Source organism: Gouania willdenowi (genome assembly GCF_900634775.1).
Source record: "Gouania willdenowi chromosome 24 unlocalized genomic scaffold, fGouWil2.1 scaffold_320_arrow_ctg1, whole genome shotgun sequence".
NCBI lineage: Eukaryota > Metazoa > Chordata > Actinopteri > Blenniiformes > Gobiesocidae > Gouania > Gouania willdenowi.
In genome coordinates, this window is record NW_021144848.1 from 2,158,938 (window position 1) to 2,183,878 (window position 24,941).

General features: G+C 39.1%; 1 protein-coding gene across 1 annotated transcript in view; it reads left to right on the top strand.

Annotated features, from left to right (window-relative positions):
• The window catches only part of man1a1 (mannosidase, alpha, class 1A, member 1), a 125,680-nt gene extending 113,524 nt beyond the window's left edge, over positions 1-12,156 (top strand). Inside the window, exons 8-12 of the mRNA XM_028440549.1 lie at positions 4,257-4,372; positions 7,977-8,196; positions 9,319-9,491; positions 10,057-10,172; positions 11,566-12,156. Of these exons, the coding sequence (XP_028296350.1) occupies positions 4,257-4,372; positions 7,977-8,196; positions 9,319-9,491; positions 10,057-10,172; positions 11,566-11,692 (752 nt within the window). The 3' untranslated portion in view covers positions 11,693-12,156. The remainder of the gene's footprint in view (positions 1-4,256; positions 4,373-7,976; positions 8,197-9,318; positions 9,492-10,056; positions 10,173-11,565) is intronic.
• Positions 12,157-24,941: the final 12,785 nt, after the last annotated feature.

The following is a 24,941-nucleotide window of genomic DNA, read 5'->3' on the forward strand; positions in this document are numbered from 1 at the left end:
AAAAAAAATACACAAAAACACAGAAAAAGACAAAAAACTGAGTAAATGACAAAACGACTAAAAACGTCAACAAAAATACACAAAGGGACAACAAAAACATGCACATTTTCTCCAGAAACACACAAGACGACTACAGGTATACATAAAAACAACATAAAAGATAAAAACGTGACTCCAAAAACAAAAAACAACATTACACAAAATTATTTTAAAAAAAAAACAACTAAATGACAACAAATTACACAAAATTAAAACTACAATACATACATTTTCTCCAGAAAGACACAGGACAACTATAAGTATACACAAAAATAAGAGAAAAACACACAAAAATAAGAGAAAAACTCACAAAAATGACTCCAAAAACACAGCGGCCCAAGTGAGGCAGTTGTTCCCGGCCAATTAATTTGTGGGAAAAGGATAAACCTTCATCTTTGCTCGTTCTAAAGAATCCATGATGTTTTTATACGGTAATGAGCTGATGATGATGATGATGATGGTGATGGTGATGATGATGATGATGGTGATGATGATGGTGATGGTGATGGTGGTGATGGTGATGATGATGATGATGATGATGGTGATGATGATGATGATGGTGATGGTGATGATGATGATGATGATGGTGATGGTGATGATGATGATGATGATGATGATGGTGATGGTGATGATGATGATGGTGATGGTGATGATGATGATGATGATGATGATGATGGTGATGGTGATGGTGATGGTGATGGTGATGATGATGATGATGATGATGATGATGATGGTGATGATGATGATGATGATGATGATGATGGTGATGATGATGGTGATGATGGTGATGATGATGATGATGATGGTGATGATGATGATGATGATGATGATGATGATGGTGATGATGATGATGATGATGATGATGATGATGGTGATGATGATGGTGATGGTGATGATGATGATGATGATGATGATGATGATGGTGATGATGATGATGGTGATGATGGTGATGGTGATGATGATGGTGATGATGATGATGATGATGATGATGATGATGATGGTGATGATGATGGTGATGGTGATGATGATGATGATGATGATGGTGATGATGATGATGGTGATGATGATGATGGTGATGATGATGATGATGGTGATGATGGTGATGATGATGATGATGATGAATGGAGGCTGATTGTAAAGGAGAGAGAGGAAGGTGAAGCTCAGGACATGCTACGTCTCCATAGCGATGGTCAAACATGGACTCAGGGATTCATTAAAGTAGAACAGAGCGTGAGAAGAATGTAAAAATCAGACACTTGTGGTTCCTTCAGTGAGAGACTCAGAGTTTATTAATGTTTATTAGTTTTTATCAGAGTTCATTAGCATAAAGAATCTCAGCTACTGCTCAGAGAGATAAAAACTGTTTCTCAGTCATCACCTAACACAAGGACTGAAAAATAAAAATGAAAATACACAAAATGACTCATAACTAACAACAAATGTACAAACAGAACAATACAAAACAAAAAATACATGAATTACTCAAAAAACACACAAAACGGGTGGTGTTTAGCTCAGTGGGTTGAGCGCCCGCCCCATAAACGGAGGCTGTAGTTCCTCACCTGCAGCCGGTCCAGGTTCGATTCCCAGCCTGGGACCCTTTGCTGCATGTCATTCCCTGCTCTCTCTGATCCCTTTCCTGTCAAGCAACTGTCATATAAAGGCCACTAGAGCCAAAAAATCCTTTAAAAAACACAAAACAACAAAAAAACACACAATTGCTACAAGAACAGTTGCTACGTGCTAAGCTAACCCAAACGTTTAGTTGTGGTCACGATATGTTAAGCTAGCCCAAACATGTGGGAGTTGTTGCTATGTACTAAGCTAACCCAAGTATGTTGGAATGGTCGCTACGTGCTAAGCTAACCCAAACATTTGTAACTGATTGCTACATGCTAAGCTACCTATACATGTGGGACTAGTCTCTGGTATGGAGTTCCTTCCCAGTCTCAGCACATTTATCGTCTGCAAAGATTAATCTTTAAGTCTCCTTATCCACAACCTTTAAAGACACCATGAAATAATGGTAGAAATATGAAGTGGACGCCGCACAGAGACAGACATCGAAAAGGAGAATGTGCAATGACTGCCATCATGTAACCAAGCATTTGTTTAAGAGTTTAAATGACAGTGTTAATGTTTTTTGTCATTTATACTTTACATAAAAAGAACCTCAATGAAGCTTTTTTTAAATCAGTTACTAACTGCAACGTTATCACAGCTGACATTTAATCTGTGCTCTCCACCAACAGAGCTGCTCTGCTAATGATGCATGCATATGGATGAGCTCCAACTGACAGTCTGTCTGTGTGTGTGCGTGTGTGTGTCTGTGCGTGTGTGCGTGTGTGTGTGTGTGTGCGTCCCGCCCTCTGTCATGTGGATGACAGGTGTAATATAACTTGTTTTTTATGGATTATCTGTAATCATGCAGCCATGGGCTTTGATTTAAAAAATACATAGAAATTAAATAAAAATAAAATAAATTAAAAACAAAAAAATACAGAAAAATAACACAATTACACATTTATTTTTTTATTTATCTTGGACCAATTTTACCTATAATTTAATTCAAAGGCACACAATTCCAATAAATAAATTAATTAATTAATACATTTCAAACATGGCTGCTCCCCATGGATTGTATTTTAAGGTGTAAAATTGTTCAAAAAAAGTACTTTAAATGTTTTTATATATAAATGTGCAGGGATTTTGTTTATTAGTAATACATTAAACCAGTGTTTTTCAACCAAGGGGTTGTGACCCCATGTGGGGTCGCCTAAAATGTCTATTAATTGGTAAAAAATATTTTACTGATTATTTCAAATGAAAACAATACACAATCTTAAATATATTCTATACTTTGGTATTCTTAAATATAAATCAATTTCAAATAAAATGCACTATAAAAAAATATCTACGCTGTCACTAATCCTGGCTGTTCTGTATTTGTAACAGTAAAACAAACTGATTTTGAAAGAAAAGTGTTTTTAAGGTCACCAGTATAGATTTATTTCAATGTGTACAAATATGAGACATGTGACTAACGTGCAAGCACATGTTGTTTACATTCGTGATGCTTAAAAAATGTCAAAATGCCGATGAATGAACCGCTGTTAAGGCTCGTAAATAGTTGGTAGTATGTAGAAAGCTTGTCACCTGATTTCAGTCACTTTCAGTACAGGTGCACGATTGTGGGACCCGTGCAGAACGTCCTGAAAACGAGTGGTCATCAGATGTGTGCTCCTGTTCAATGGCCAGATATTTATACATATCTGACAGAAAAACCCAGTGTATAAACCTAAAAACATTAAGTCTCTAGATGCTTATAGCTACTTGTTATGAACAGGCATGTAGGCGGGCTGCTGTACTCCTGTTAATCCGTGTATTTCCACGTATTCTGATCAGTTTCCATCTCTACATTAAGTCTCCTCCTCACTGTCCCACATCTGCATATCAGTCCATTTACAGCTTTCTATGGTCACTTTTTACTGGAACCAGACTGAGATTGCGCTCCATCCGCTCCCTGTGCACCATCGCCTATGCAGAGGTTACGTTGACGCGATCACTTCTGAACAATTGTAACGTGGTCATTTGACAACTTTCTGCTGTTTATTTCTATCATAAAACGGCTGATTTGACTTTATCTGGAAGTTTCAGCGCTCTCTCTCTCTCTCTCTCTCTCTCTCTCTCTCTCTCTCTCTCTCTCTCTCTCTCTCTCTCTCTCTCTCTCTCTCTCTCTCTCTCTCTCTCTCTCTCTCTCTCTCCCCGTGTGTGTGTATCAGATACGTCAGCTGTCTCCCTCCGTTAAGTCTCGTCTATTGTTCTGTAAAGGGTTCCCACCAGCCGGTATGTTGTAAATCCTGAATTGTTGCTACTCCTATTTGTGCAATCAATAACACAACACGATGACGTTGTGTTGTTTTTAGAAGAAAAGTGTTTCAATCTCGTGCCAATGCGAGTACAATGCAGTTCTCCAGTTGTTTTGTACCGAGCGTGCGCGTGCGTGCGTGCACCTAATTTAGTGTGTATACGTCACATGAACAGGGTCTATAGGGTCACAAACCACAAAAGGTTGGAAAGCATTGCATTAAACACATTATTTTATATACATTTACTCTAAGGTTTCCTTTAATTTGTTAGTGTTGTAATGTGACGTCTCTCACTGTCATGTTTGTGCGTTTCACAGTGTTTGTTTGTTTGTTTTTCGTCTGATACAGATCACGTGTCCGTGGGCGGCCTCGGAGACAGTTTTTATGAGTATCTGCTCAAAGCCTGGCTGATGTCTGACAAGACCGACGAGGAGGGAAAGAAGATGTACTACGACGCCTTACAGGTAACACACACACACACACACACACACACACCAGGGCGCGTCCTACAGGTGAGGAACCCGTTCCCACAGACAAATTTGTCTGTTTATCTCTTTATATTTATTATTTTATATTTTAAGGCCATGTTTTTGCTCAAAGCCAGATTTTAAAGCCACTTGTGAGGACATTTCTGGGTTTATGTGACTTATGAGGACCAAGAGCAAGGCTACAAACTCAAGTATAAAGCGTCTACTACAGGGTTGCACAATACGTCGATCATCATCTACTGATCGCAGAGGCATTTTGTGTCAATCGTGCACGTGGGCCGCAAGACCTTATAAATGGCCACGGTTACGTGATGTTTTTTAATTCTGAATGATTTATTCTAAATTAAATCATTCGGAATGAAAGTGTTCTGCTTCGTGTTTACATGGAAATGGTAATTCCAAACAAGGTTTACATGGGAAACAGGTTTGTTCAGCTTTAGATAATTCTACTTTAGGTCTGGGGGTTGGGAAGGCTCTGATTGGACAGGGAGAGAACATGACGTATCACGTCTACCAGGAAAAACACAATAAACCTTTTATTGTCGGCTGTAACACAGAACATCACATGAGAACTGTTTTCACCTTTATTTTGAATCAGCAGCCCAACAATAACACAGTTTCAGTTTGGAAGTAGATAGAAACCAGTAAAAATCCCAGTAAAACTCTGGAAAACACTAACCAGTAATAAATATTATCTCCCTGGTAAAGACAGTAGCTCTAACAACTGGTAAAATGATAAACTGGTGATATTACAGCCTGTGAATGCAGTACGGAGACGAATTTACTCCGCCTCTGGGTCCTAGTGCCAGCCGTCATGTGAAGTCTGTTCTGTTTACCTTGTTTACCGAGGTGTGTGTGTGTTTAATAAGTCTGTGTGTGTCCGTGTGAAAGTCTGCATGTTTCTGCCTCTGTCCATCCACTCTTTTCATTATATCCATGTCTTTTAAGGCTCTTATTAAATAGTCTGGGTCGCCACCATCTTGGATTATGTCGTACATGCCCAAAACCATCCAAATGAACTTAAAGCTGTTTTAACAAAGTGAATTGTTTATAAGAAAGAAGAAATAAAAACGGAATAAACCAGCTACCTAATTCGGAATTAACTTTAATTCTGAATTAATTCAGCATTAGGAATTATGTGTTTACAAGGTGAGGTTAAAGAGGAATCAACCTTTATTCCACTTTAAAGAGGAATTAAAGCTCCCATGTAAACGTGGCCAATGAATGAGAATGCGCAGTAGTTTTTTTCTGGTTTCTGTATTTTACTCGAGTGTTTATTGTTTTGGCGACTTTTTACTTTTATTTCTTACTTTTTTAAACAAATATCTGTACTTTCTTCTCCTTACATTTTAATAATGAGCTTTATGGTTTCAAGCTTTTAAGAACTGGTCTGGTTTTAATTTAGCATTTACACTTTTTTTTTTTTCTTGATACATTTTATTTACAAATGATATTTATTATGAGTGCTAAATTCTCCCGGTGTTCTTAAAAAAATAAAAGATATGCAATTTTCTTTTTTAAAAACTCTGTCTTATTATTGAAGGAACATTTTTTAGTACTTTTTTAGTAGCATGTACTTTTTTACTTTTACTCAAGTAAAGTCAATACTTTTACTTTTACCAGAGTCAGTTTTATTCGAGTATCTATACTTTTACAGTAGTACTGAAGACGAGTACTTTGCCACCTCTAGATATCAGTTTCCAGCTGCTTTATTTGAATTTATTCATCTTGATGAGCTTAATGCGTAGCTCCTCTTGGCGTCTTCTACCCTCCCTAGGACTAGTTTTAGTGACCAAGCGTGCTAACAATGACACACAGGAAGTCACTGAAAGGCCGTCAAAGCTTGATGGACACACAGGTTTATTCCCAGCAGCGTCTGTGCTGATACTTTGACTGCTCGCTCTCTCCTATCATCAACTTAAGCTGTGGTGACGAGCGGCGAGGCCTCAGCTGTACGGAGCGCTGACGGAGAGTCACTTCACCAGGATGAGGAGCAGGAGGATGAAAAGCAGCGACAGAGGCTGTGAAATCTGCCATTTGGGCTTTTTATTGTAATCTGTCTGTGTTAAATGTTTACGACGAGCCAAAGCGACGCTTTAAATCTGAGCGATGTTTTCCGCCCTGGCAACGGCCAGATGTCTCTGTTATGAAGGAGGTGATACGTCTTAGAAGCCTTTATAAAACGTGGACTTCCTGTTGCTTGTGTTTTTCTCACGTTGGCTTTCATCAGGCAGTGATGAATGTGACAGTAGATCTATGACTAATAAAACAACTTCATTTTTTATTTATATTTACTTTATTCTCTCACAATGGAGAAATTCACTAACCATCCCTGGGGAACAGTTGGCAGCCATTTTGCGGCGCCTGGGGAGCTGTTCGGGGTTAAGGGACTTGCTCAACATCCCACAGTGATGGCCCAGGTGAGACTTGAACCAGCAACCCTCTGCTTACAAGGCCAGCGTCCCTAACCACTAGGCCACCATTGGCACCAATCACGCCGCGATCGCCCAGCCAATAGGCTTCGACTGTCAATCAAAGTGAATGTGTAACTGTGCGTCACAGCAGCTAACAGGTATGACTTTGAGCAGCGTAGCATCACAGAGGAGATCTCAGACACTCCAAAGCTTCTATTAAAAAACAAAAAAACGTCAGGCTACAAAGCTTGTGGATAACATCGAGATGTTCGCTTTTGAATTTTCTCTCTATCTTTTCATCCTTCGGATATCAGTTTAAACAGTGTGCTGACACGCTCTGGTGGTTGAAGTTAGTGATTAATCACGGCCTGTTGTAGACACACAAACCCAGAGAATAGAAGCCCTTTTGGGGGGAGTCCTTCAACAGTCCGTGATTTACTCGCTAACTTCAGCCACCAGAGCGTGTCAGCGCACTGAGCTCTTCTTCTCTGCTTCATTGTCTACTACCAAACCGCAGAGTTGGAGCTGTCACCCCCTGCGGTCATAGATTATTTTTCGGGTCACTACTGTTTTTACCCTCTTTCTGTAAACAAAAGAGGTTTACATCGATATCTTTAACTTTTCCTGATTATTTAGAGCAACCGAAAGCAGCACAAGTTGTTATTGTGACCGAAAAATCTACTAAATGATCTAAAAATCAGGCTGAAGTGTGTTTTAGATTTCCTGTACAGGTATGACAATGACATCTTTAATTTTTTAAGGTTTTTTTAGAGCAATTTTGACTGAAAAATCTACTAAATGATCTAAAAACCAGGTTTAATGTTTCACTCCAATAGAAAACAATGGGATGTTTACAGGCAGTGAGGCCATGTGACATCATCAATCACATGATTTTTGAACACACGCTGTAAAACTGTAAAGTAGTCCCATTTTTAAAAGTTAATAAAATGAATATGGTGCATAATAATGTGTTTGTTAGACATTGATCTTAGAAGGTTTTTGACCACATCAGTGGAGGATCCCTTTAAGATCTACTGTATCTAAGGAGACGTTTTCAGCTGGTGGACTTCCTGTTGCTTGTGTTTTTGTCACATTGTGTATCTTTAGGAAGGGATGAGCGTGACACAGGATTGGCTCTTATAGCCGTCAGTGTGTGTGTCTCACAGGCCATCGAGACCAACCTGATGAGGAAGTCTAGCGGTGGTCTGACGTACATCGCTGAGTGGAAAGGAGGTCTGCTGGAGCACAAGATGGGTCACCTGACCTGCTTCGCTGGGGGAATGATTGCCCTGGGGGCGGACGGAGCGCCCAGCGACAAGACGGGTCACCAGATGGAGCAGGCGGCAGAGATCGCACGAACGTGTCACGAGTCCTACGCCAGGACGGGTACGTGAACGCAGCATTAAAGTCACTCAAATATAAACACACACAACATAAAAACATTTAAAGAAGGTGAAATGGAACACAAATAATAATAATACTTTCAAACTCAAAAATACACAAAATTGCATCAAAAAGACACAATAACGACAATAAAAGCACACGAAATGAAATAAAAAATACAGAAAATTACAACAATCACACAAAACTACAACAAAAAAAACACACGACGACAAAAAAGCATAAAATGACAATAAGAAATTAATAAAATTTGAAAAACTATTAAAATGACTCAAAAAGCACACAAAATAACAACAAAAACACACACAAAGATAACTATACATATCATATGTGAAATGACAACATTAACACAAAAATTACAAAAAAACACAAAATGACACCAAAAAGAAAGGAAATGACAACAAAAACATACAAAATAACTAAAAAAATTCATTTACTTTAACAAATACACAAAATGACTAAAAAATACACAAAACCACAACAGATATTCACAAAAGTAAAGCCAAAATACACAAAGCATCCAAAACACACTGTATAACAACAAATAATACACATGACAATAAAAACACACAAACTCTCTGTTGTTTCCTTTGTTAATGCTCTGATTGGTTGTTATTCTAATGAATGTTGATCATGTGACCATCAGATCAGATACAATCACGTGTTTGTGAAGCCGTTGTGATAAAAGTTGATACTTTCTGCTGCAGGTTGTCCAATGCTTGTAGAAATATCAGAATTATTATATCAATAAAAATAACTGCCGTTCCTATTGTGTCCACAGGGTTAGGTTTACTGTTACTGTTTTATTAACAAATCAGAGGTCAAAGGTGAGCAGAGTGTTTTCTTGTATCTAAACACAGTAAATTTAACGTATTTATTCGTAACATGAGCAGAAACCAGGTTTTTCCTGATCTCAGTCTTTTTTTAAATCCAGGGCATGTTCTGACTCAGATTGTTCCCGAGTCATGTTGTGAGTCATTGTCTTTAGATGCACTTTTCTGTTGAGCTAACGCTGATCCGTAGGTTTGAGCATCGCTCTGCACCACGCCCACGTTAACACGCCGTTATTAAATATAGGAAAATGAAACTCTCTCTCTCTCTCTGCAGCGCTGAAGCTCGGCCCCGAGGCCTTTCGCTTTGACGGCGGGGTCGAGGCCATCGCCACCCGACAGAACGAGAAATATTTCATCCTCCGGCCGGAGGTCATAGAGACCTACATGTACATGTGGAGGTTCACCCACGACCCAAAGTACAGGGAGTGGGGCTGGGAGGCTGTGCAGGTGATAAATGATGATCTATTGTTCTATGAATCTGTGAATCTGAATAATATCTACTGTTGTTCAGGAACGTTTATTATTATTACAGTCATCTTAAAGATGGAAATCATTGTTTTAATCAGAAATAAAATGGGTTCAAAGTGATCAAAAATGGTGGGAAATGTGGTGAAATAGGATTTTACCACAGAAATTGGTTTAAAGTTGCACGTTACAGTGGGCAAAACTGTACAGAAGAAGTGGTGAAAAGGGTTCAAAGTGTCAATATTAGAACAATTAGTTTAAACAGGCAATCAATGGGCATGAAAAATGGTGAATGTGGTTGAATTGAAAAGTGATAATAATTGGTCAACATATGCAACATTAGGTGGAAAAATGGTGTAAAGGGTTTAGGAGTGTAGACAATGTGATGTAGAAGTGTATGTAAGCAAAAATATGGCAAGAAAAAGTGATGAAAATAGGTTAAAACATGCTCAAATTATTCCATCCCAGTGTGTAGTGACCACAAATAGGGTCCTGACCCCTAGTTTGAGAACACTTGCCTTAGATAAATAGTTGTTTTCACTTTCAGGCGTTGGAGAATCACTGTAAAGTTGAAGGAGGCTACAGTGGAGTCAGAGACGTTTACGCTTCAACACCAAACTATGACGACGTGCAGCAGAGTTTCTACTTAGCTGAGACGCTCAAGTAAGCACACACACACACACACTCACACACACTCACAAGCACACGCACACACACGCACTCACACGCACACACGCATTCATACACATGTACACGCACACGCACACTTTCACACGCACACACTCACAAGCACACACACACTCACACACACTCACAAGCACACGCACTCACACGCACACACGCATTCATACACATGTACACGCACACGCACACTTTCACACGCACACACTCACAAGCACACGCACACACACACACACTCACACATATACACATGCACACACACATGCACACACTCACACACACTCACAAGCACACGCACACACACGCACTCACACGCACACACGCATTCATACACATGCACACACATGTACACGCACACGCACACTTTCACACGCACACACTCACAAGCACACGCACACACACACACACTCACACATATACACATGCACACACACATGCACACACTCACACACACTCACAAGCACACGCACACACACGCACTCACACGCACACGCATTCATACACATGCACACACATGTACACGCACACGCACACTTTCACACGCACACACTCACAAGCACACGCACACACACACACACTCACACATATACACATGCACACACACATGCACACACTCACACACACTCACAAGCACACACACTCACACACACTCACAAGCACACGCACACACACGCACTCACACGCACACACGCATTCATACACATGTACACGCACACGCACACTTTCACACGCACACACTCACAAGCACACGCACACACACACACACTCACACATATACACATGCACACACACATGCACACACTCACACACGCACACACACACACTCACACATATACACATGCACACACACATGCACACACTCACACACACGCACTCACACACATACACATGCACACACACACGCACACACTCACACATGCACACACACGCACTCACACACATACACATGCACACACACACGCACACACTCACACATGCACACTCAGACACACACGCGCGCGCACTCACATGCACGCACACTCACGCTCACACGCACCCCCACACTCACGCACACACACACATGCACGCACACACTCACACACGCACGCACTCACACACACACTCACACATGCACGCACACACCACACATGCGCACACACAGGGGGTTGAAGGCCAGGATTGTCAGGAGGAGGAGTTTCCCCCTCATGATGTCATCAGGGGGAAAAATCCAACTGTCCCGTTTGGAGCAGATTTGATACAAAATGTGGAATAACAAAGGAGGGAGGAAACAGAACTTCTTCACCTTTGACCCTCTGAATGAGGCTAAAGGAATGAGGAAGTGATTTTTCATAATACTGCCCCACACCTTGCAGTGACTCAGCTCTTCTCTCCTCAGGTATCTCTTCCTGCTTTTCTCTGAGGACGACCACCTCCCGTTTGAACACTGGGTTTTTAACACCGAGGCTCATCCTCTGCCCGTCATCAGGAAGAACAACTCGGACACGCCCAACCACGTGGAGTAGGACTGTACCCCCCCCCCCAAAAAAAAAAACTCTGATCCTGTAAATCTGAGCCTCCAGTGTTGATCAGGTATTCTCTTTCCCACGGGATCACAAAGTGGATCACAAAGTGGATCCCGTGGGTGTTTTGGAGCTGGTTGTTCCTGACAGTGATGATAATCAGTCCTGGCGTTGGACGCTCCACCTCTGGGAGCCTTTTCTCTCTCATCAACGAAGGGTTTTGTTTAGTTTTTTCTACTCATTCCAACAGATGATGGTGTCTCTGTGGAGAACACAACACCTAAAAGCCAGCGCGGTCCCCAGAGACGCTCCATTCTGCACAAACATGAGCCTCTTTTAAAAAAAACTACAGATTTCACTTTGTCCCCGCGAGGTCTGCATCCATTCCTGTGGCCGACATGCTAACATGCTAACGTGCTAACAGAGCTGATGTTCCAACTATATTAACACAAACCTTATGAATAAACGAGGTTTGGGTTTGTTTGGTCCTGGAGAGCTGCTGTCCTGCACGTCCTGGTTGTAAAGCTTCTTTTCTGCTCCATAAAACAATCATTAGATTCATCTAAAACATGCGGGACAGCAGCTCTCCAGGACCAAACTTTAGCACCTCATAGCATCTGTGATCGATGCGTGTGGTTTTTAAATTTTTCATAATGTTTTGAAGTTTCTTTTAATTCCTCATATTTTTAATGCTTTTAAACAATAATTTGTCTTTTACAAAAGTTCATACTTTGTTGGGAGATATTCATCTGTTTTCTGATGTTTATGTCAAATCTATGAAACTCTTACATTTTTTCAGTGAATTATATTTTTTTAATTTTGTTTTTTTTTTTTTTTATTCAAATTTTCTTTAATTTTTTTTTTCTCTTTTTTTTCTTTTCTGTTTTTGTTAATTTTATTTTTTTCATTCAAATTTTCTTTAATTGTTTTTTCTTTCTTGTTTTTCTTTTTCTCTTTTTTTCTCAGTAAAAAAGGAAAAAAGATTTGTATTTCAGTTTTTCAAAAAAAATTTTTTTCTAAATTCCAAAATATTTTCTTCAACTTTTTAATGATATGAAACTAAAATTGTAATTTAAATCCCTTTTAACACTTTTCAGCGTTAAGTTTCAATGAGAACGTCAGCGTTTTAATTTTATTGATGAGATGCAGATAAAAATCCATCCATCCATTTTCAAACCCGCTTATTCCCGTTTAACAGGGTCGCGGGGGTCTGCCGGTGACAATATCCGGCTCTCATAGGGCGCTTGGCGGGGGTACACCCTGGACAGGGCGCCAGTCTATCGCAGGGAAACAGAGACACAGACAACCATTCACTCTCTCATTCACTCCTATGGGCAATTTAGAGACTCCAATCAACCTTACAGTCCTGTTTTTGGATTGTGGGAGGAAGCCGGAGTACCCGGAGGAAACCCACGCAGCACGGGGAGAACATGCAAACTCCACACAGAAAGGACCCAAGTCCACCCCAGGGCTTGAACCCAGGACCTTCTTGCTGTGAGGCAGACGTGCTAACCACTAAGCCACCGTGCGCCCGCAGATAAAAATCCCCTCAATAAAACCGATCACGTTCTCGTTGCAGTCGATGAGAAACCAAACATTCGCTCTGTTTCTGATTCCTCTCTTTGCTTTAGATCCAAAGTGAAGATAAGAATCACCATCAACACAGAATGTGCTCATTTGAAATGAAATCACATTAATAACCACACAGTTGGTCACAGTGTGTGGACACATTCAGATGAATCATTGAGGAACCAACCTGACATAAATATCATAAAGATCAAATGATTACAAACAAAGATATTACATTTTGAAATTAAAAACTACATAAAACAGACAAAAAATTACACATTTTACACAAAACAAACAAATTATTTAATAAATCCAGGTGAAAATAAAAACATTCTTAAGGTAATTATAGGTAAATAAATACACAAAACAAACAAATGAAAACAGAAAAAGTAACAATAAAACAAAACAAAACAAAAATGTCTCCAAAAATACAGAAGACTCAAAAATAACAGGAAAAATTTGAAAAACAACAACAGAAAACGACCAAATTCATGAAAAATTGCACAAGAAAAACACAAAAATCCCAGAAAATCTTTTTAAAAATTGACAATAAATCAACACAAAAATGACCAAAAATATAAAAGCAAAGTATTGAAAACTACAGCAATGTTCTGCAGCTATGTGTTGTACAGCAGTGACCCCTACAGGCAGACACGTGTCATCACACACGATGTGGCCTAAAAAAACCACGTTTACTCAGTGATCAGCTTTAAATAATTCAGTCCACACTGTGTTTCTCTGCTACACACAGACCAACACATCCAGGTCTATATCGTCCTCATCCACTGCTTTCAGTTTTAATGAAGAAAAAGTCTCATTTTTTCAGTAAATCAGTGCAAACGTGAGGAATTCTTTCCCTCATTGACCCTCAACCTTTGTATTCTTCACATTTTCTTTGCGGTCTTCCTCAGTCTGTGTTTTTAAACCTGTTGTTAATGATCACAGGAGGCGCTACTGTTGAACTTTGTTAGCGTTGAGGTGGGGCACAGCAGGCGGGCGTCTCTGAATGAATGTAACGGACCAATGTGAAGAGAACTTTGTGCGGTTTTTAGTTTTTTTGTCCACTGTGTGTTTTCGTTGTGTTGTTTTAATCCCAAACAAAGCAGGAAATGATGAATATCAACATGATGAAGCAGTTTGTTCCCCACCCTCTCCCCCTGCTCCATCACCTGCTCAGTGTCTCAGTCCAACTGGTGACCATGTTATCTGATGACCAGACTGTGCAGAGGGAAATGAAAGGAATCCGTAGCTTTAGGTTCTACTAAATTTCCTTTGATTGAACGAGCGACTGCCCAGTGACCAGTTCACCACGTAACATGGTCACCAGTTGAAGCAGAACACCATTATTCATCTCCCCGTGTTAAAGAAATGTTCTTATTTATTGTCGCAGATGTTCTTTCCCGTTTCGTGTTTAATTTCTCAGGGACAAAGATCGACTTCATCGTCTTTAAACTTCTGGTCTTCTTCAGTCCATCGTTATTATTCTGACTCATCATCAGTTTAAAATGTTTGTGTTGAAATTTAAACAAAAAAACTGTTCACATGTTGATTAGAGATTTAAACAGGAAGGACAAAGAGTTACAGATTAGATTAGATTAGATACGGTTGGATGTTTGCAACTCGGGGATTGTCCTTAAATCAGATGGATGGTTGGATGGACAGTTGGATGAATCAGATATTATGGTTGGATGAACAATTATGGATGGTTGGATAAACAGCTAAATTCACAATTTTGGTTGGATGAATGAACAATTTTGGTTGGATGACCAGTTATGGATGGATGAACAGTGATTGATAAATACTGTCCTCTTTGTGTGTGTGTGTGTGCGTGTACGTGTGTGTGTGTGTGTGTGAATGGTTCTAAATCTGATGTAAATATCCATGGAGCCGTTGGTCGTTTCCATGGAGACGTTTCTAGACTCTAATTCATCTGATGGATTTAAAGGAGGAAACTTTCTAATGAACTATATTTGTTACACTTCTATTGTGAATAAAATCAATCTTTTATTACCCGCGCTGTGTCACATCTGTTGGGTTTATCATTCCGTCTGTGACGTCAATGAAGACGAGGAGCAACATCTACTAATAAAGAAAATATATTTATTTAAATAAAAATGTTTCTTAGAGAGAAAAAAAACGTAATGTTGCATTTCCAGGAGTTTTGGGTCATTCTATCAATTGTCCACCAGAGGGCAGTAGAGGTCTGAGAATAAATAAAAACTGATAAAGTTCTGCAGTGACAGGTGAGTCATTAGATGAAGTTATTTCAACACATTTTCTTACGCACTTTGGTCACAAAGAATTCAGTCATTTTTACCAGTTGTTCCTTAATAATTCAATAATCACACTGTACGTTATTAGTTTAATGAGATAAATACTTTTTTTTGTGGGGGGGGGGTATGTGTCCTTATTTATACTTCCATGTTCATCTTCCAATATGTCAGGAACTCCATCACACAGAAAGGTACATATGGTATAGTAATAAGCTCCACCCACTCTCTCAGAATATATAAACAGATCTGCTATACATCTGGTGGACATGTCAGCTCCTCTAAATAGTCACAAAGTCAGTGTGTGTTTGGGTCTGGAACATGTTTGGGTCTGCAGTAAACTACTTAGCATATGTCTCAGCTCCCTGTAATGTGATCAGCTTAGAGCTATGAACATAGACTGTTCACATCACTAATGATTAGTCACAGATATGCATTGGTTCTTGAGTGACACGCTCTGGAAATATGAACAAAATACTTTTTTTTTTTACTATTTTCATTGGTCAATAACTGCATGTAAAAAAAATGTTTTAATTTATAGTAGAAAAGTTACTCTTCCATGGGATATAAAATCATTTTTCTTTTCTTTATGTTGCTTTAAGTTCTCATTTTTATTCTGAGAGAGTGGGTGGAGCTTATTACTATACCATATTTACCTTTCTATGTGATGGAGTTCCTGACATATTGAAAGATGAAATGGGGGAAAAAAATAAGGATGCATGAAACTCTACACATACTGTTCCCCCCTCACTAAATTGTCCATATCTCAAAAAATATGAATCAGATCAAACTAAAAATGTACAGTGGGACTATTGAATTATTGAGGAACAATTGGTAAAAAAAAAAAATTATTCAGTTAATTTTTTTAGACAGAAGTGCGTGGACCATTTGTTGAAATGACGTGGTTGTTAATAATCATGCACCAAAATATGTTTATTCATCTAAACTGATCATTTTGTACTATAACTGTAAATAACTGTAGTTAATGACTGTCTTCTTCTGTCCTTTGTTACAGTTGTATAAAAAATATATTTTATATCCTCCTTTTGACCGATCGCTGTTTGACGGGCGAAGCATGTCTTAATCCTTAATTTAAAATCCCGCCCTTTTAAAAATGGATAAACCACACAGTTGTGCTTTTCCTCTCTCGGTGTTCAGAGTGCAACTGAAAGCAGAAAACTTGTTCGATTAATTTTAGAAAAGCAGGATGGGTGTAAAGCACAGACGTGGCCAAAGCTCAGTGTTGGAAAAGTATGAGAAAAACAAGACGGCTGCACTGTGGGAAAATAACAGTAGATCTCAGAACTAACACCAACCTCCAGTGCTTTGTCAACAGAGGTGTATAATTAGTTTTTAGTTTTTTATTTATTTATTTATTTTTTACAATTTGTGCTTGCCTTGTTTAATTTTTGTTAATCATGAATTTTACTGCAATTATAACATTTAAAATGTACTTTAGGTTGGTTTCTCTTTTGATATAAATATAATTTCAGCATCCAAGAGGATAATCTAGAATAGACTTCCTTAGTTTTGTAGGAACGAGCTACTTTAGGGTTGTCATTGTTCTATGAATCTATAATAACCAGATTTATTTATTTATCTGAATAATATCCACTGTTATACAGGAAGTTTATTATTATTTGTACCATAGTATATAGTCATCTTAAAGATGTAAATTCCTGTTTTAATCAGAAATAAAATGAGTTAAAAGTGATGAAAAAGAGGCCAAAGGGTTCAAAGTGTCAATATTAGCTTAAAACTGGCAGAAATGGGTGGAGTAATGTAATTTAAAAAGTAGCAACAATTCGTTTAAACTGGCAAATAATGGGCATGACAAATGGAGAATGTGGTTAAATTGGCAAAAAATAATCATGAAATATGGTGAAAAGAGGGTAAAAGTGACAATAATGGGTCAACGTGTCGTATCCTGGACTTGATACTGTATATACAGTGTCTAGAGGGAGCTCTAGGCTTTAGCCTCACAGGAAGTTTTAAAGAGCAAAAACAAAAGTTATGCATGTACTGTAACTACGGTTCTATGAATTCTGGATGGCCGCCAGAGGCAGTGCATCATTCTGGATTAAATCCTCCGCGGACACGTTGGTTGAGTGTGTATACAAACAAAGTCACATGTGACCAGAATAACTCTCCCTCTCCTATGAAGGACTGGTGGAATCCTGTCATCATTCCTGTGAAAACCTTCTCGTCCTTTTTGATTCTGAGTGAGCGAGAAGCTCTAGGGGTTTTCCAGAATTCATAGAACCATAGTTACATGCATAACTTTTATTCCATTTCATTCTTCTTGACCACCAGAGGCAGTGTATAATTATGGATGACTTATGCCAGCCTTGTCCCGACTACTCTGCACTCACCCCACTGTGGACCAATAGGCGATAGCACTGCTGCAGCAAAGGCCTGTGGTACTGTTACGTTGACCCTGTAGAATCGGGCGAAGGTGCTTGGTGAAGCCCAGGTAGCTGCCGCACATATCTCATTAAGAGTCACTCCTCTCAATAAAGCTCAGGATGCAGCAACCCCCCCGGTTGAATGACCCTTGACAGTTAGAGGTGCAGGAAGGCCCTTGGCCCTGCATTCATCAGCATTTGTCTCCCCAACCCACGTAGAAAGCCGCTGTGCTGATATGGCTAAACCCTTTCTGGGCCCATCGTGGACCGTGGGGGAAACGTCGAAATGTGGATATTGCTACAATATAACTCTGGAGTGATCGAAGTGCACGGAGCTGTTGTGCCCTTTCATCCTCCCCACCGTTAATGTGTGCGGGGTTGTATGCCGCCAACTCAATTGCCTGGTTGACATGTGGGGGCGGTAACATCTTTGGTAGAAACGAAGGGTTCAGCAACAACATGACCCCCAGAACCATGTGCTTTCCAGGGCATGCAGAGAGTGCATGGAGTTCACTCACTCTCTTAGCCGATATTATGGCCAAGAGAAATGCCGTCTTGGCCGATAACCATTTTGACAAGTGTAAGTTGCCTGTATTTTTCCTTATCTGATTTTCCACGTTTCACCATTCTCTCTCTCGATCTTCTCCTGCTCTCATCGCCATCGTCCTACCGTTGTCTGAGATCACGGTCAGATCAAAGGAAGTTATGGTTTTCAATGTATATGCTGCCCGTTGGGTCAATTTTCAGAAAATATAAAATTGGGTTTCATTGTTTTGCAGACGACCTGCAAATTTATCTGCCTTTGAAGCCAGGCACAGACAATGTTCAAGTTTTGTTTGATTGTTTACAGGAAGTTAAGGACTGGATGGCTCAAAATGACTCCAAAACTGAAATTGTTGTATTTGGTAACTCATGTGATGTCACTGCTCTGGGCCCTTTGAGTATCTATTTCCACGACTCTGCTAGGAATCTTGGGGTTGTTTTGGACAGTTCGTTTAAATTTGACAGACAAATAAGTTCAGTCGTCAAAAATAGCTTTTTTCAGCTGCGTTTGCTCAGCAAAATCAAACCCTATTTGCCTCACGCCAACCTGGAGCGTGTCATTCCTGCTTTTATTACGTGTCGCTTAGATTATTGTAACTCTCTGTACTGTGGGCTCGATCAATCCATCCGGCGTCTGCAGTTGGTTCAAAACGCAGAGGCGCGTTTGCTCATGGGAACGAGGAAATGTGAGCACATACAGTAACTCCTGTTGCACTGGCTTCCAGTCAGTTTTAGGATTCAGTTCAAGATACTGTTGATGGTTTTTAAATGTCTGAATGGGTTGGCTCCATCCTACCTTTCGGAGCTTTTGTTGATTCGTTGATTGTGACTGTTTTTACATTGTACTTTATAATGTTTGTTGTACAGCACTTTGGGCAGTTGTAGCTGTTTTTAAATGTGCTATATAAATAAAGTTGACATTGACATTGACAATTAAAAGCTGTACAGGTCTGCTGTCATGTACTGTTCTCATTGGAAATGGACATGTCAATAGAGATGGGAATTGATAAGAATTTAGCGATTCCGATTCCATTATCGATACTGCTTATTGATTCAGTTCCTTATCAATTCTCTTATCGATTCTCATTGGGTGAGGGAATTAAAATAATACAAATGGATTTGTTTGCTTTAACTCTTATTATATTATCTTTGTCTCTTTAATTTCCTGCAGGAATATCAGCTCTCTTTTAATCCACCAGGTATTGATTGTTTTCACTGGATAATAATATATACAAAAGCGCTATATAAAATTGAATTATTATTACAACATATGACACATTTTGGCTACAAACATTTGAGAATATTTACAGTGCTCCTTTTGAACTTGAACAACTTGATCCAAAACTAATTCAGACATAAAACAAATAATTCCTCTGTAAAAAGGAACATATTACTGCACTTATTGTGTATTTAAACGGTAAAATTTTAGTTTAGCCTTTGTTTACATTTCTATAAATGGACCTTCAGAGACGCCGTCCCTGTTGTTACATGTGAACGTGTGAAAGATCAAACTAAAGACAATAATCAGTACCAGTTCGTCTCCCGTGTCTGATTACTTGTTATGAGGACATAAACTGGTGACGAGGTGTGTTCTTGTGGAAGTTTGTTGTTTTTGGAAGAAAAGTCTGTGCATAAAGCAACTTTAGCGTGAGTGTGCAGAACCTGGAAGTGACTAGCGTAGCAACAGAGATGCTACAAACACAGCACGGAGGACAGCGCAGCTGTGGGTGGAGGAGGTGGATTCTCCGCGGTGGACAGCAAACAGCTATCTGGTGGGAGGAGCTTCACTTGGTGCTAGCATAAACACAATATACAGGACCTGGAGGAGTTTATAGTTACGTATTTGCAACGTAAGAGGAACCGATAAGCGGAATTGAAACACAAGCGAACAAACGATTCCTAGGAATTGGGTTACTGGGAAACGGTTCTCAGAAAGAACCGGTTTTTGATTCCCATCCCTACATGTCATAAGGCGACATGTGGATCAAATCAAGAAGCGCGAGCTGGGTGATGTTCCTGATATACATCCGAGTATACCTCAGGATGTGAGTATCCCACCAATGGGAATGCAAGAACCAGCGCCGAGCTCGGAGGTCCAGGTCTCTGACTCTCCAACCAGCAGAGAATGCTACTGTTGATAATATTTTGTGAAATGTAAAATTGAAACCTGAATCTATGGTACAATTAAAGAGTTAAAGTGAAGTTGATTTAATTTGGTGTACTTCATTTGGAAACACTGATGAACTCGTCTTATGTTCTCTTGCAGTGAGTGTTGTCTTCACTCCTGAGAAGGGAGAGGTATGGCTTGTAGAGTTAGCCTGACAGGAAGTTAGAAAGAGCAAGAACTGCTGATGTCACTCTGTCTCTGCTACCACGTGCAAGTAAAAGCCAATGCAAGTTATCTTTGGTCTCCTGCGTTTTCCATGGTTTTTCTGGGCAACAATGATATAATGTGTGACATTAGGTGGAAAAGTGTTGAAAATGTCTTGAAAGTGAAAAAAATGTGCAAAAATGGTATTGAAGTTCAATTCAACTGAAATGTGATGGAGAAGTGGCAGAAATGGGAGTAATGTAGCAAAAAAAACATGAAAATGAGAACAAATATGGCAAGTTTGGTGTAGTTTCAGTAAAATGGTAAAAAAAAATAAGCAAAAATGGCCTCAAATTGTTCAGAAAATATTCCTAGTTTCTTGAAGGCATCTACCGACCCCCTCCCAGTGTCTCGTGACCCCAAATGGGGTCGTGACCTCAAGGTACAGAACCCCTGCCCTAGAAGACAGAATCATCCTGTATTCAAAAACAAAAATACACGTACATTTTTCAACTGATAAATGACACACTATGTCCTCCATTTTTGTTTTCGTTACTGTTTGAATTCATTGGTTTTGTGAAAGGGTTTTTATATAATGTATAACTTTATTTTGTAGTTGAAGTCATTTTTGTTCAGCAGAAGTGACTTTAAGCAAATTAAAACCTTCATTTATCAACATCTCTCACATGTGATTCTGAAAACAAATGCTGTAGACGTGAAAACAGCTTGACTTTCTCACTTTTTTTTAACCTTTAAATATTCAGATTATGAGGCTCACTCAGTCACTGAGGGAGAATCTATTATTCACAGACAGAGGTGGGCGGAGCTTTGAATGAGCATCTATTTTTATTCACAGTGATGGAGAAGAAGAAGACCAAGCCAAAAATATATATAAATATGAAGACACAATGATAAGAGATCAAAAAACAGGACAAAACACATGAAACATTAAAAACAGGACAAACAAAAGTGTTTGTTACGACAAAATGTTTTGTTACGACAAAATGGTTTGTTACGACAAAAATATCAAAAATTGAGCTATGACATAATTGTGCGACAAAAATGTCTCTTATGACAAAAACGTGTGCATGACAAAAACGTTTGTTACAACAAAATTGTTTGTTACGACAAAATTGTTTGTTACGACAAAATTGTTTGTTACGACAAAATGCCAAAAATTGGGCTATAACATAAATGTGCGTTACGACAAGAATGTGTTACTACAAAAATATGTTACGACATAAATGTGCGTTATGACCAGTGTTAGCGTTACCACCCCACCATTACTTTTGACAGTAACTAGTACTCTAACGTAATATTTTTTAAAGACATAAACTCAGTTACCATTACAATATGCTGCATTTGTCCATTACTTGGCTAGCTACAGTATACTTCCTGTTTACAACGGCGCTACATTTTTTTTGCGGGATGCTGTGCCAACCACCATAAAACAGAAGAAGAAGAAACATTGTGGGCGTGTCTCTGTTTACTGTAACATGTGCTAATCATGGCGAGTCAATGCAATAGCAGGACAAGCTTCTCATGTATCTCCCTGATGCATGCATCGGTGAAGCTCTAAGCTAACGCTGCGTTGGTGGACGTGAGGGAAGCCTCTTCACCGAAACAACAACGGTTAGATTTGAACGGACTGTGACTGTTATCCAGGGACAGGTTAGCAAAACTATTGCACGGTATGTTGTTAAAAATAAGAAGCCTGTCGCTACTGTGGAGTCACTCGCTAACAGCAACTCGTTAGCCTGATACCATGTCCTATGCATTGTAATGTGTAGCTCAAAAATGCTGTGATTTTTTACATTTTTTTTTTACCATAATTATTTTTAGAAGCTTATACAACAGCAGAATGTGCACTTGGAATACGCACAGCTTACTTTACACAAGTTAAGGCGCAACTATTAAGTAGTGCCAAGGTTGAAAAAAGTGGCTGAGTTTTTTAATTTTGGAGCAGCTGTTTTGTGTTTTATATGCACATAATTTATGGTTGTTTTGTAGCAGTTTTTGCAAAGCAGGTCAAAATGTATTTCTTATGTTAATTCAGATTGCTTTCATTTATTTATTTTAGAAGGTTTTATGTGCTTATGTTGTAAGTTGTTGCTAGTTTTAAGCTGTAAGGGAACATTCTAAGGCTAAACACAACCGTTTATATGATGCTGAAGCCACTTTAATTTTTGATCTTTGATTCTGAATAATATTCAGGTTGTTTTGTGTTATTTATTTCACAATTCCTTGTGACATTTTCCGTTTCTTTCTTAGTGTTTCAGTCAGATTGGTGTTCGTAAAGAGTAATACTGAGCAGAGTTTAGTACAGTGAATGTAAATGATTATAAACTGTAGGGTTGGATACAAGAACATTTCATTTATCAGAGGCTTTTATCCAAAACAATGTTAATACAGGAGCAGTAGTGGTAGGAGGGATTCAAACCACTGACCCTTTTATTACAAGACAGCTTCCTTAACCACTGTTCCTCCACCTCAGAGTTGATCAACAGTGGATTATTATTTTTTAAAAATGATGAAGTTGCAGCTTCTGTGTGAAACATGACAAATATTAACCCCTTGTTTGCAGAAAACTGCAAAAAAAAAAAAAAAAAAAAAAGAAGAAAAATTGTAATTTCCAGTTTTCTTTCATTTCTTGAAATATGCAACCTGAATTCCAACCAAACTCCATTATTTTTTATTTATTTGACGTCAAAGATCTCCAGTGATATAAATCAAGGTATTTGAAGAACTTTGGAGCACTTTATGACCAAAAATATACCCACAATATTGAAAATATCAGGAAAGTTTATGAAAGTTCAGAATAATTTTCTCACCTGATGATCTAAACAATGGTATAATTTGGCTTAGTGGATGTCAGTGGATAGAGTTTAAAAAGTGCTGCTGTCGGTGCCGCAAATGTGCACAACTTGTCAGAGTAACCCTTTATTTGCAGAACGGTGAAAAAAGCCCAGTTCACATTTTAGCTGACCATGAGAAAGTTATCTCTAGTTTCTGTAAAATCCGCTAAAATGTTCAATATTCGTGAACCGCTTTCATTTTGCCACAGTAAGTTGATGAAGTGTACAGCCTACCACTGCAGCCTTCTCTCTGTGGGGGGGGGGGAAATCTAGTCGCTTCAGTCGCGTTGGATGTGAACGCACCTTTATGGGAGTTCAAAGTTTGTAAATATTTAGGTTTTTGTGCTCTGAACGTTTAGTGACCTTTGTGATGAAACAGGCTAAATTAGCAGTGATTTTACGCTGTCCTTGGTGCTGAAACATGGCAGATTTAACAGCTGTCACTCAGAGAGAGATGGATGCTACGTAACGGGTGGTTGTCCCTGCTTCTTTAACACTGATTCATCATTATTTTACTAAACATCTAGGCTTATTCGTTCACGTGATATTATTGGTCCATTTCGTAAGCAAAAGGTGCTTTAAAAATTTTTATTCGGTGACATTAAAATACAAAGTGGTTTTGTGGTTTAGTTTCTCCTTAATCAGAGGCCTTTTTCAGCCTTGGCCGCTGCACTGTAAACAGGAGGGAAAGAAAAGGTGGTCATCGGTTGTTTCTCAGGGCAACGTCGTGTGTGTGCGTGTGTGCGTGTGTGTGTGCGTGTGTGTGTGTGTGCGTGTGTGCGTGTGTGAGATGCTCATTAGTGTCAGAGTGAATTCCAGGAGATGAAACTCTCGTCAACGATGAGTCGTTAATTAGTCGCTGATGTTGTGAATGTGTCTCAGCAGAAAAAACCTTCACCATCGTTTGGACACGTGAGAAGAATGTGTGTGTGTGTGTGTGTGATAACCTCAACAATGACACGTGTGTGTGTGTGTTAAACATCGATCCTCAGCACACACACACATATTAAACACAAACTCACTCAACTTGGAACACATACAGTATTCTTGTCGTAACGCACATTTATGTCATAGCAAATATTTTCATCGCAACAAACACTTTTGTGGTACAGAACATTTTTGGCATAACAAACATTTTTGTCATGCACACGTTTTTATCGCAACATATATTTTTGACGCAATATGTAACTTTGCTGTAAAGTATTTTTGGCGCAACAAATATTTTGTCGGAACGCACATTTTTTTTTGTCATAGCAGACATTTTTGACGTAACATATTTTTGTCATAAATATTTTTGAC